Source organism: Daphnia carinata, chromosome 10, assembly GCF_022539665.2.
Source record: "Daphnia carinata strain CSIRO-1 chromosome 10, CSIRO_AGI_Dcar_HiC_V3, whole genome shotgun sequence".
Classification (NCBI taxonomy): Eukaryota; Metazoa; Arthropoda; class Branchiopoda; order Diplostraca; family Daphniidae; genus Daphnia; species Daphnia carinata.
In genome coordinates, this window is record NC_081340.1 from 4,899,755 (window position 1) to 4,911,788 (window position 12,034).

Consider the following 12,034-nt stretch of genomic DNA (forward strand, 5'->3'; position numbering starts at 1 on the left):
ACGGACAAATATTCGTTGACTAAAGGTGAGCACCTCGTGTCAGATAATTGTATTAAATTTGTCAGTTAGCTGCGTGATCTTAATATCCTAAAGCTTTTTTTTTTCTAGGTAACCTTTCTCACATCCGGAATTGCAAAGGATTCAGAGCTCTAAAGCTTATCAATAAAGGAAGTTGGTAATTCAATACGTGATGACCGACCGCAACAGTCTGCCATCTAACGGCCAAATTTGGAGTCTTCATCCACATTGCCTCAATAAGTGAACCATCATTGTTTGTGGCCTACAGGACACGATCACTAATTGGGTAATGCCTTCAAGTGGTTTTATAGGTCGACCTGCCGTTGTTAGATGCACACATCCACTCAAACAAGATATCGCGTTCACTTTCGCTCGGCTCTCTCCTACACGACTCGTTTCTCCACGTCAGAATAGGCCAATAATGTGGAACAACGAGGGGGGGGGGGGGGGGAAGCTGTCGGTCGATTTTTGTTTCAGTTTCTCCAGCAGCCTGGAGACGAAGAGGCCAGCCGGTCGTGACACATGATCGCGTCACTGAAGCAGAAGGAATGCCTTCGGTCCGTTCGACGAGATGTTTGTGCTGCATCGGTCGGACAGAACAAGAGCGCCATTAAAAGAAAGTAGTAACCCGAAACCGCCTAAACCACCATGGTCCCTTTCAACGTCGATTCGGTTGTCGTTCCTACACGTCAGACAAGTATCTGCACACCACAGCAAGTAAAAAAAAAACAAACTTCTGGCTCTTTATCTAAAAAAAAAAAAAAAAAAAAAAAAAAAAAGGGGGGCGTATTTGATTGGGCAAATGAAAGGATGGGGAAAGAAGGAAGGAAAAGAAGATTCCGAGGTAACGTTTCCTTTTTATATATTTCATTTTCCCAAACCACCCGTATCTGCCCATGTCGGGAGGAAATGAGCAACTCAATGATTGATGCATCTCCCGGCAACCAATCCCGATGCTCTTTATCCTTTTTTTTTTTTTTTTTTTTTTTACATTCACTCAACTTGTGTCGACTTGTAGTTTCTTTTACAACTTTTATTTTTATGTTCCTTATTAGTCAAAAAGTTTGTTTTCCTGTCAGGCAACGGACTAGTTTCCGCGGAAAATCGAACGTAGGGTGTTGTCACGATAACGTCACTATTCAAATCACATCTAGATTTCATCATGGATCAATGTATTTACAATAAAGCTCCGAATGACAATATGGTAATTATCTATATACATACACTCAAGTTACAAACGTAATTTTTTTTTTTTTCTCTCCATCTTGGTAGTGTGTAAAGTACAGGTAATATGCGACACGTTTAAAAAAAAAAAAAAAATTGGAGGATCATCCCCTACGCAATAAGAATGTAAAAAAAAAAAAAAAGAAAATTATCATACAAAATAGGCAAAAGATTAACAAAACAAAAATATTCCTTATGGACATTTTTCAATCGATTACAAACGCTCTTTTTTTTTTTTTTTTTTAATGCACACGATACAAAAGAAGAAAGGACAACACACACACACAAAAAAAAAAAGTACCAATTGCTTTGTCATAAATCTTAGTAGTGGGGATCAAGATGTTGGGAACATGATGTTCCATAGTGTGGATGAAGAATTTAAACAACAATATATATATATATAAAGAAAAAAAAAATGAAATCTTCATAATAAATGCTGCATTGCCCATTCTTGGCTTTTCAATCTAAACTGCAACTGTGGATGAAAAAAAAAAAAAAAAAATGATGCATCATGCTAGTACCACGAAAATAATAAAAGAGACTTGTACAGACGCTGGCGACGAAGATATCATTTAAGGCTGTGTTGACGTCCTACGGTAGAAAAACACGAGTCAACAAAGTCTGCGAGCCACCGAGTCCGGATTTTTCTTTTTCTTTTACATCTCTTTTGTGACACACACTCACACGCACGAAAGAAAGATGTAAGATGGAAATAATAAAATTCAAATCTGAAAATCCACGGGAATTTTTCTTTTCCCAGTTGGCGATAAGACGTAGGTCGAAAAAGAAAGAAGCTTAAACTGAAATGCGAACGAGAGGATTCTCGGTACGAAGAAACAAAAATGTCGACGGTAATTTTCAAACGAGATTGGAGTTAGGGTGCAACCGTGTAACCTGATGTTCTCAACACATTCAGCTTTTTTTTTTTTTTTTTTACATCGATCGTTGGCTTGGTCTGTTCACTGATTCTTTCGTCTGGTTAGTCCCCTCCCCCCTCGCTGTACGTCTGTACCATTTTTCCAGCCATTTCGAGCTCACCTTTGTAATCGAATCCAACGCACGCACGTCAATCTGTTTGGGATCCTGTGGGGCCGGCCAAGCTTTTCGACGACACTTAAATATGTACACACCAGACGGTACAATAGAATTCAATATCAAAGACAAAAAGCAATAGAGGAGGAAACAAAAATAGATGCGAATGAATCGAGCGAACGTAACTGACACGTAGCGCCAACGGTTTAAATGTCTTTTCCCGCCAACATCGTTCATCATATTGTTGTGTTATTGATTTCAACTTAATCTTTTTCGTGTTTTAGAAACAAAAAATGAAATAAAAAAAAAAATAAAAAAGTAAAAATACACAAATCACAGTCGCATTGGGGGGATGGGGGGTAAAAAAAAAAAAAAAAAAAAAAAAAAGAAAAGGATGAACAACAATAGTTTGACTTTCGCTGCACTTGTAGCAATCACCGACCGACGAGACGTGCGACGGTCACGACCATTAACAATAGGTGTAGGTAATCCATCTTCGCTGGCGACGCGCGAGCGGTGGCGGCCGACGTCGAAGAGGACGAAGAAGAGGAAGGGAAAAGCTTCCGCTGGTCGAGTATGGCCGCCTCGACGCCAGTACACTGTCCAGCTGACGTGACGTTAAAAATAGAAGCGCCGGCGGAGCTTCCGTCGCTGTCCGTCGTCGTGATATGCAGATTGTGGGCGTTGTGAGACAAGTGCGTCGAGTGCTGTCCGTGGGTGGCCAATCTATCCCTGCGCAACAATGAAAAGGAGAAACAAGCAAACAAACAAAACAATTGCATCATCAGTCAACACGTTATTTTCAAATGAATCCAAACGAAAAAAACAAAAAAAAAAAAAAAAACAAAAACAAACAAAAAAAAACAAACGGGGTCGTACTTTGCATACGTCCGGACGCAAGTTTCACTCGAAGCGATCCATTCAAGAGGTGCGCCATTGGCGGCGCCGCCAGACGAGACGAGATCCTGCGGATGTTGACTCTCGGACGGCGGCAACGTCGTGGCCTTGGTTGCGTGGGTGGTCAGAGTCAGGCAGAAGCGGCGCGGCGGCCCGTCCAACCCGTGTCGGTTAGCCGCTGCGTGCAACGGAGTCACGATAACGTACTTGATGCGCTCGTCGTGATCGTCATTCCACGTGCTCCGGCACAGATAACCTGATTATCATCGAACATTTATTTATTTATTTAATTTCATTTTTTTTTTTTTTTTTTTTTTTTTTTTTTTTAACCCTTTTCTTAACGTAATGAGGTGAAGGCCCTACAAGCCAAAAACGTCAATGACATCAAACAAGCTCGTCGGCTGCCTTTTTCTCCACGAAAAGAAATTTTTTTACCTGAACTCGTTTCCCGGCTGCACTCGTGGTACAGGTCGAGCGTGTCTGGGGCGGAACAGCCGACGGCGACGGCTGACGTCCGTTGTCCGGCCAGGAAGAGATGCGGTGTCGCCACGGCGGATGACACGTCATTGGCCATCGAGTCGGAAGAGCAAGGCAGACGGGACGCGTGACTGAACGACCTCATAACGTTAAATTTCCCGTCCAGCGGGCACGACACCGACTGGTGTGAAGAAGCTGCAATTAAGCGCATCAAAATAAATAAGACTTTCTCTTTTCTCTCTTTTTTTTTTTTTTTTTCTTCTCCCGACGATTAGTAAAGAGAAGAAAAAACAACGACCACCGTTGGCAGTGAGAGGGAGGGGGGGTGGGGGTGAGTTAAACGTACGGAGTAAAGTGAGCACGTACCAATTAGCGTTGTCAAGTGTCCTACAACCGGATTGAAATAGTAAGCGCTGCAAGCTTCGTCGGGCGCTGGAGCGGCTTCTCCGGCTTGGAATTCGACGACGTGGCCATCGCGTCGATGGAACACCATGCACACGTAGCCAGATTGACTGTAATTTTTGTAAACAATAGAAATTCATTATTATTTATTAATTACTTTTATTTTTTTGTCTTTTTGCGTCAAGTCCGATGTTCGAGGAATGAATGAACCAATAATAAAAAAAAAAAAAAAAAACAAAAACAAAATAGCCAGTTGGAGGGGGATGGATAAAAGGGGCGGAGCCAGCAGAGTTGGGAAGCTTATCTTTGTTAATAAGTTAAGCGGAACGCGTCCTTTGTGTTGTCTAGCGAAAACTTGGTGGAAAGAAGTGGTCCCCTGATTACTTTGGCATCACTGAGAATGAACGACCAGCGGGGAGAAAGAGAATATGACAATGAAGACGGCGGGTGCAGCGTTCTCGAGCGTTCATACATTATCAAGCGATAAAAATGCACGGCAATCTGTTTTCTAGAAACGCGCGCGCTGCTCGTGTGTCCGTCCCGTCCTCGTCCTTCCAAATCTTCCTTTTTGCCAACCGCATCGAGTGTGAGATGCGAACAGAGTCCGTCCATCTGTCTGTTCGCTACTTGTGCAATCCGGGGCCACGAGCGGAAACAAGGGATCATACGCCAAAAGGGACGGAACCCGGGATTGAAAAGGGGGCACCGACATGGCCAGACAGGAAGGAAGGATTGTGTGTGATGGGTGCATCCGCGTGCGATGAAAGATGGATCTGTTTTTTTTTTTTTTTTTTTTTTTTTTTTTTACATACGGCTGCAACACATACACACACACACACACACACACACCCCTCGCGCACCACACTCGCCTCTACGTATCGAATCCAGCACGCAATACAATCCTTTAGGCCTTTTCTCTCTCTCTCTCTCTCTCTCTTTCCGTGAGTGAGTTATCAATTCCGAGCGGCTTCAGCCTGGGGCCATTCCGCCGGGAACTGCCAATTTTCTCTACGGCGAACAGCAAATCTTAATATAGTCGACGGATGAAGCGCAGAGAGAAAAAAAAAAAAAAAAAAAAAAAAAAAAGAGCAGAATTGGAGGGGCTTTTCCTCCCCCTTTTTTCTCTCTCTCTCTCTATCCTGTGGGACAGTGCACGTAACTGCTTACCAGTTCTGTATATATATATATATATATATGTACTACCTTACTACCCTCCCCAATCCTCCTGCCCGGCTTTTTTACATGGAAGGGAGGGATCAACATTGACCGCAATTGCGTTGCCTCTCTCGCCGTTGCTAGCGGACTCTACGCTAAAGATAGCAGCAACCCAATCAAACGAAAGTGCACACGCTTCTGTGAAAAAAAAAAAAAAAAAAAAAAAAAGAAATTACTCCGCACACGGCGGCGAAAGTTTAGTAAGAAGAAAAAAAAAAAAAAAAAAAAAAAGAGGATGAAAATGGTGGGATTGATATGAGCAGAGAGAAGAAAAAAAAAAAAAAAATACTATAGAAAAAAAAAAAAAGATATACAGAATGTGTGTACAAGGAAAACCTGCCCTTCTCTGCCACAAAGCGCCGGAATCTATAGAAGCGCTAGTCAAAGGATGGAACAACATTGGCGGGATTGGAGCATACATAAAAAAAAAAAAAAGAGGAAGGAATGGAGGAAATAAAAAAAAAGGGAGGGGGGGGGGGGGGGGGGGCGGAAGGAAACGAGAACAAGAATATGAGCGACATTGACGAGAGAAACTAGTAGCGCACCGGTAACGTATTGACGCAAAGATCCGGATCGTCAGACATACTCATCGATCTCTTTCCCTTCTCCTCATACCCCCCCCCCTTCCCCATCATAACATCGAGACCTTGAGGGGGGGGGGCGGGGGAGGCATCTAAGATAGAAAAAAAAAAAAAAAAAAAAAAGAAGCGTACGGTGGATTATTATGGCAATAAATTGCCGGAACAAGGAAAAGAATAATAATTTAAAAGGTCTAGTTGCTGTGCTCATCCGCATAACAATCTGAAAGGCTCCCCATTTTGTTTTTGTTTTGGCTTCCGCCAACGCAAACAGACGATTCCTACAAGTTCGATCTCGCCCGCCCTACGCATATCGACGCAGTTCCAGCCCGATGGAATCAACAGCAAAACGATAATCGTGATGGATGCGAAAAAAAAAAAAAAAAAAATACAATGAAAAGAAATGTTATCAACGAACACGCACCAGCCTTGCGAGAGATGGGCCACGACTCGAACTGCTCCATCGCCGAGATCGAGCACAGATTGGCAAACGGCTTTCTGTTCCATGCGCGAATCGACGATGGCCGATGCGGCGCCAAACGAAGGACCGCCGACAATGGTGGCCGTCACGTGGGCCGTCGTCGTGTTATTGATGATGCGCATGGTGGAATTCTTGTGCAGCGTGTAAGTCCAACGGCCGTCCAGCGTCTGCCACCGATTGTGGGCCAGGAACCAGCTCGGATAGTGACACTTGCGGCCATCCGCTTCTGCTATAATAATTAAAAACAAAATGAAAATAAATTAAGTAACAACGAAACGCAAATGAAAGCCAAAAATTACATCTTTAAATTACTCCAACTGAATTAAATAAACACACGGATCAAAATGTAAAGGTAACTCAAACTATTTTTTGTTTTTTTCTAAATTTTAAAAATAAATAAACAAATGAGCATGTTTTATGGAAAAAAAACAAAAAACAAGTATCTCTAGTTAGTTGGTAAAGTAACAAGGCGGCTCTCGTCGTGAGCTGCCTCTGTCCCCCCCCCCCCCCCCCCCCCCTCTGAAAGTTGTGCGTACAGAGAGGGACAAAAGTTGTGTCGGGATGGATGACTGCGCTGGAGAAAGATGCAAAAAGGAGGAAAGGATAGAGCTCAATGCGGAATGAGTTGTCGACTGAAAAGCAACGCCACTATATCCTGTAAGTTTCAATACACAATCCCCCCCCCCCCCCCCACACACACACATACATACATAGAGCTGGGAGACAGAAAGCCGGTCTCGATCAATATGCACAAGCAACTAAAAAAGAAAGAAAGAAAAAAAAACCCCCTCCCACTCGCAAATATATTTAAAAACAAAATATATTCAGAATAAAAAAAATGTAAACCAAAAACAAGCTGAGCAAAACTTCGCGATGCGGAAGTATATTGGCGGATGGAGTTTCGCGGACGATCGCTTCCGGCATTCGTGGACCACTCTCCGCAACGCACGATAAGGCCACAACTGTAAAGTGCTTTTGCGAAGACGGTGAACTAAGGTGTAAAATAATGTACTCGTATTTCCCCAAACGGGAAAACTAAACTTTATCAACCTTCTTCTTCTTTTTTGAGTTCGGTTCCAGCCAGTCCTAGTATCTCCCCCAATTTTTTTTTATTTTTTTTTTTTTTTTTTTCTCGGGGAAATGAAGAAGACGAAGAAAGATGAGAGATGGTTAAAAGAAGTAGCTCTCTCTAGCAAGCAGCCTGGCAGGAAATGAATAGCTTTTGATATAAAACATAGCAACTTTCTTTTAGCTTTCGACGCTACAACACAAGAGTTTTTCGTAAGGGGAAAAAAAAAAAAAAAAAAAAAAAAAAAAGGCTTAGCGCACCCACGAGCACACATTACGGCTTATGTGTCGTTCAGTCTAAAAGCAAAAAAAAAAAAAGAAAAAAAGAAGGACCTTTATTTTCTTCTTCCACCCCCGAACTCTTTATCTTTCCTGTTTTCGCTCGTACGTATTAAACTTGTCAAATATCCACGGCCGTGTTGGGTTTTAAAGCGTTGCCATGACAACCGAGAGCTCGTCATCAACGTCGCCTTCCAGTTACCACGAAGAAAAAAAAAAAATCAGAAAGGTTCATCACGTTTTTTCTTGATGAGAAACGTGCGTCTGTATCAATGTTTAAAAGCCTAACGTATTTGATGGTCTAATTGCTGATTGTCGAGCTCAGTCGCATAGAAATCGACCGAGACAATGGCAATTTAAAAGAAAAAAAAAAAAAAAATGAAACTTCTCTCTTTTCTTTTTAAATTGAAGGCTTTTTGTTTACTCCCGTTAGGGTTGTAAACAGTAGGAATAAATTCGGTAGGACATGATAGGAAAAAAAAAAAAAAAAAAGGATTGGAGAAATAAAAATTGTAAGCGAAGTCGACGATGCGGGCATTTGGGAAGACAAGGGATAGAGAGAGAGAGAGAGAGGCGCACGAAGAAGATGAAGAGTTTGAAAAATAGAAATCAAATGGACTTGACAAGAGATCAAACAAAAGTCGCCAAGGGCTGCCTCTCTCTGTCTTCTGACAAGCAAATCATTATAGACATAAGGAAAAATGCATCCAAGCTTCCCAATTTCTTTTTTTTTTTTTTCTTCTTCTTTTCCCTTTCTTTCCTTCTACATTTTGGGTGGATTCCGACTAAATAATAGTCTACTGCTACTCAGCTATGTATTTTATAATAAACAAGAAAAAAAAAAAAAGAAAAGCAAAGGCAGGATAAAAAAAAAAGACATTGGGGGCACACTAGAGGCTTTTTTTTTTCTTTCTTCTTCTTCTTCCCCAAGACATCCTTTTCCTTCTATTCGGGTTCTGATATGGAAATCATCAAACATTTGGGGGCCAAGTCGGCCGAGCGTAACAACAGAATCAAAGCCCGTCAAAGATTCCAAGTGAAGAACGCGCAGCAACGTCTTTGACCTTTCATTTGCCTCTTCCATCTACTCCGTGATGTTTTTAATAAAGACAAAATATATTTTAAAAAGAAAAGAAAAAAACCTTTGCCGCCATAGTGTCTGCCGTGACGTTGAGTAGTGTGATGTCTCTCTCTATTTTTCGTGTGCGTATGTAAAATATACAATCTATAGAACCAATCGAGCGTGGCAAAGAGTGCTAACGAATATCTTCCCCCCCTTTTTTTTTTTTCTATTCTAAAATATCCTCTTCATCCATCAAATTTTTCCTTGGTTGTCTCATTATTCCATTCCCCATTTTTTTTTTTTTTGTTTATTCGTGACTTTCCTTTCCTTTTTTTTTTTTTTACGTTGATTTTGTTTCACAACTTGTTCTATCGTAAAAAGAAAAGAAAAGGAAAAGAAATTCGATTGGCAAGATCCACACATCCCTCGATTCCAATTTTTTTTTTTTTTTTTAAATTAATCACGGCACAACATTTGAATATTTTCTTATTAATGAGATGATAATTTTTTGATTTTCTTTACCTTTAGTGAGTTTGAGAGTGCGAGAGCCTTCGGTGGGCGATGTCAATCCGCTGCAAGTCGCGTCGCCACTCTGGGCCAGCAAAATGGTGACAGGGCGATGACGTTCTCCGGCCGGAAGTGGAAGCGACGAAGTCGACTGAGAGGGAGACGGAGCTTGAATTTTCTCGTAGACAAAACACCGGTAACGATCCTCATCGCTAGTGGCGCCTTGGTGTTGTAAACGGCCCATCAAATAGCGCAGCGAGCCGTCCTTCCATTGGGCTAAGCATTCCAGCTGTTCTTCTACGAACGCGTGAAGAAAAAAAAAAAAAGAAATAACATTCGAAACGAGTTAATATTTTTGTTAAAAAATAAAATAATAAAAAAAAAAAGAGAGAGAGAGAAAGAGAGAGAGAAACAAATATTAAAATAGTGAAGGTTTCATCTGGTGGTGCATTATCCGACACCCGACTTGAGCATTCACGAGCTGCAGACGAACCGTAGCATGTTCGGATTAGGCTACGCAGAATAGATGAAATACGAAGACTAGTTTGAAATTCATGAAAGTAAAAGGGCCTTCACTTCTCACCCAAGTCTATTGTATCCAACCCACAAAAAAAAAAAACGACGCACATAAATAAATAAATAAATAAATAATACGAAAAAAAAAAAAGAGAAGGTGAAAGTTCCCTTTCTTTTTTAGTCTTTTGTTTGCTGCTGGTGTTGGATCGTATTACAACATTCTTGCTCGCACGAATTCAAAAAAAAAAAAAAAAAAAAAAAAAAATGATGAAGAAACACAAAAAAAATAAATAAATAAATAAATAAATAAAGAAGACTAAGGAAAGAAAAATGGTATGAGCTGGCAAGATTTCTTTTGTCTAATCAGACGACACGGGTCGACTCGTTTTTTGGTAGATACAAACTCTTGACGGTGGTGTAGGTTCACATACATAGAGGTAGGATTAAAAGAGGCCCCCGTTGGGGCACGTGTTCCAGTCGTGTGCTGGATGCTGGATATCGTGAAAGCGCGTTCACCAACAAGGCCATCGTGCGTGAGCGATCGAACGTTTAAGAAACGATTTCAAGAAAAAAAAAAAATAGAAAAGAGCCTTGGATGATGAGCCGTGGCCAAGAAAGTTAAAAAAAAGAAAAAAAAAAAAAAAAAAAAAAAAAATAGGAACGAGACGGGCCGACACAACGATTGTGTGTGCACAGTCGGGGCGCCGGGACGTGATCAGCAAAAGAAATGAACCGGACCCTCCAGACCCTTTTTGCCGTTCTTCATATCACGTTCTACACACATACTAGAAGCCCAGGCTATATACGTTGGAACCGCTTGTCTCATTCTCACTCTTGAAGGACACGATGGGTGCGATGGCAAAGAAGAAGAAGAAGAAGAAGAAAAAAAATAAAAGAGCGTGTACGAAGCGAGAGGATTCGTGCTCTCACGCAATCAACTGCACATTCTTTCAGCTACAGCTCGTAGTACAAGAACGTCAATAAGTCCAAAGCGGTGGCCAAGAGCAATTTCTTGTAAAGCGAAAAAAGAAGAAGAATAAAAAAAAAAAAGGAATCGATCCTCCAGTCTTAACAATCAACTAGGAAGTAAAATAGCAGCAAAAAGACAAATAAATACAAGATTTATGCATTGGCCATAAACGTGACTAGCTCCAAAACAAGAGCTTCTTTTTTGTACATCCCCTCCACCATCCTATTGTAAATGGATAATGAAAAAATAATTCATCAGCCGTTTCCATGACGACGAGAGAGAATCGTCTTCTCTCTCTTTAAAAAAAAAAAAAACGGGGGGCAGCTTCCTGTCCGTAAAAGTTAGTTTGAGTTGAGCTACTTGAAAATGTCAATATGCCATTGGCTTACGTCAGCCAAAAATTGACATCACCCAAACTTCAAAATCGGCTTACTCCCAAATACACAAGCCCCTATATTTTTTTTAAAAATTTTTATAGCCATAATCGCAGCAAACATGACATGGCAATGTCTTCCCAAAATTCGTGTCAATCGATACGATACAAAAACAGGCTCGCATTAAAAATTGCGATTGGCTATTTTCAAAGGATCGATAGAAACATCAAACAAAAGGTTGCCCTTCGATTGAATAGAAACTGATGGTCAATCGGCGCAACGAAACAACATTCATTCAGAAAAATAATTTACCTGAGCTTTCTGTACCCTGGACGTCGGGACAGGCTTGGTATCGGAAGAATGTGCGCCAATTCTCCGTGCAAGAGTCCAATCGGGAGACGGGCGAGCGGCATTCTCCGTGTCCGCGCGAATAGGTGAACGTGTAGGATCCGCGGAAGGGGCACTCTACTGGTGCGGCGTCGCGGCGGAAGAGCGAGTACTGTTGAGCGTCTCCGGGTATCATGCTGCACAGGTTCTCCAGCGTGTCTCGTCCTTCGCAATAAGCTGCACGTCAATCACCATCCGGGCCGTCACCACCAAAGGCAAAAAAAAAATTTAAAAAAAAAAACAAAACAAAACAAACACACACACACACGAGAATGCAGAGAGTTTTAGTACGTGAGTGCGTGTAAAACGTACCAAATTGACCAACGTTTCCTACGTTCATAATGGATCATCTCTATACAAAATGGATGACATTTAATCGATTCTTTTCAGCATCAAGCAACAGTTAAAAAAAAAAAAAAATCGAGGCTCTTGTGTCGAGAGGACCAAATCAATGCGAGAAAATGAACAGTTGTTGACATTCTCATTCACTTTGGACACTGAGGATCGATAGCGTATCCCCCCCCCCTCTTCCCGTTATTCACGAAC

The 12,034-nt window shown here is 41.5% G+C and overlaps 1 protein-coding gene across 2 annotated transcripts in view; it reads right to left on the reverse strand.

Annotated features, from left to right (window-relative positions):
• Positions 1-1,614: 1,614 nt before the first annotated feature.
• Positions 1,615-12,034, reverse strand: part of LOC130696459 (uncharacterized) — a 42,614-nt gene continuing 32,194 nt past the window's right edge. Inside the window, exons 5-11 of one of the 2 annotated variants that reach the window (XM_059497236.1) lie at positions 11,414-11,665; positions 9,257-9,538; positions 6,268-6,550; positions 4,015-4,160; positions 3,607-3,843; positions 3,154-3,427; positions 1,615-3,006 (exon numbers count right to left, since the gene is read on the reverse strand). In XM_059497236.1, the coding sequence (XP_059353219.1) occupies positions 2,709-3,006; positions 3,154-3,427; positions 3,607-3,843; positions 4,015-4,160; positions 6,268-6,550; positions 9,257-9,538; positions 11,414-11,665 (1,772 nt within the window). In that variant the 3' untranslated portion in view covers positions 1,615-2,708. Of the gene's footprint in view, positions 3,007-3,153; positions 3,428-3,606; positions 3,844-4,014; positions 4,161-6,267; positions 6,554-9,256; positions 9,539-11,413; positions 11,666-12,034 lie in introns of both variants that reach the window. The other variant, XM_057519536.2, reaches the window with a different exon arrangement.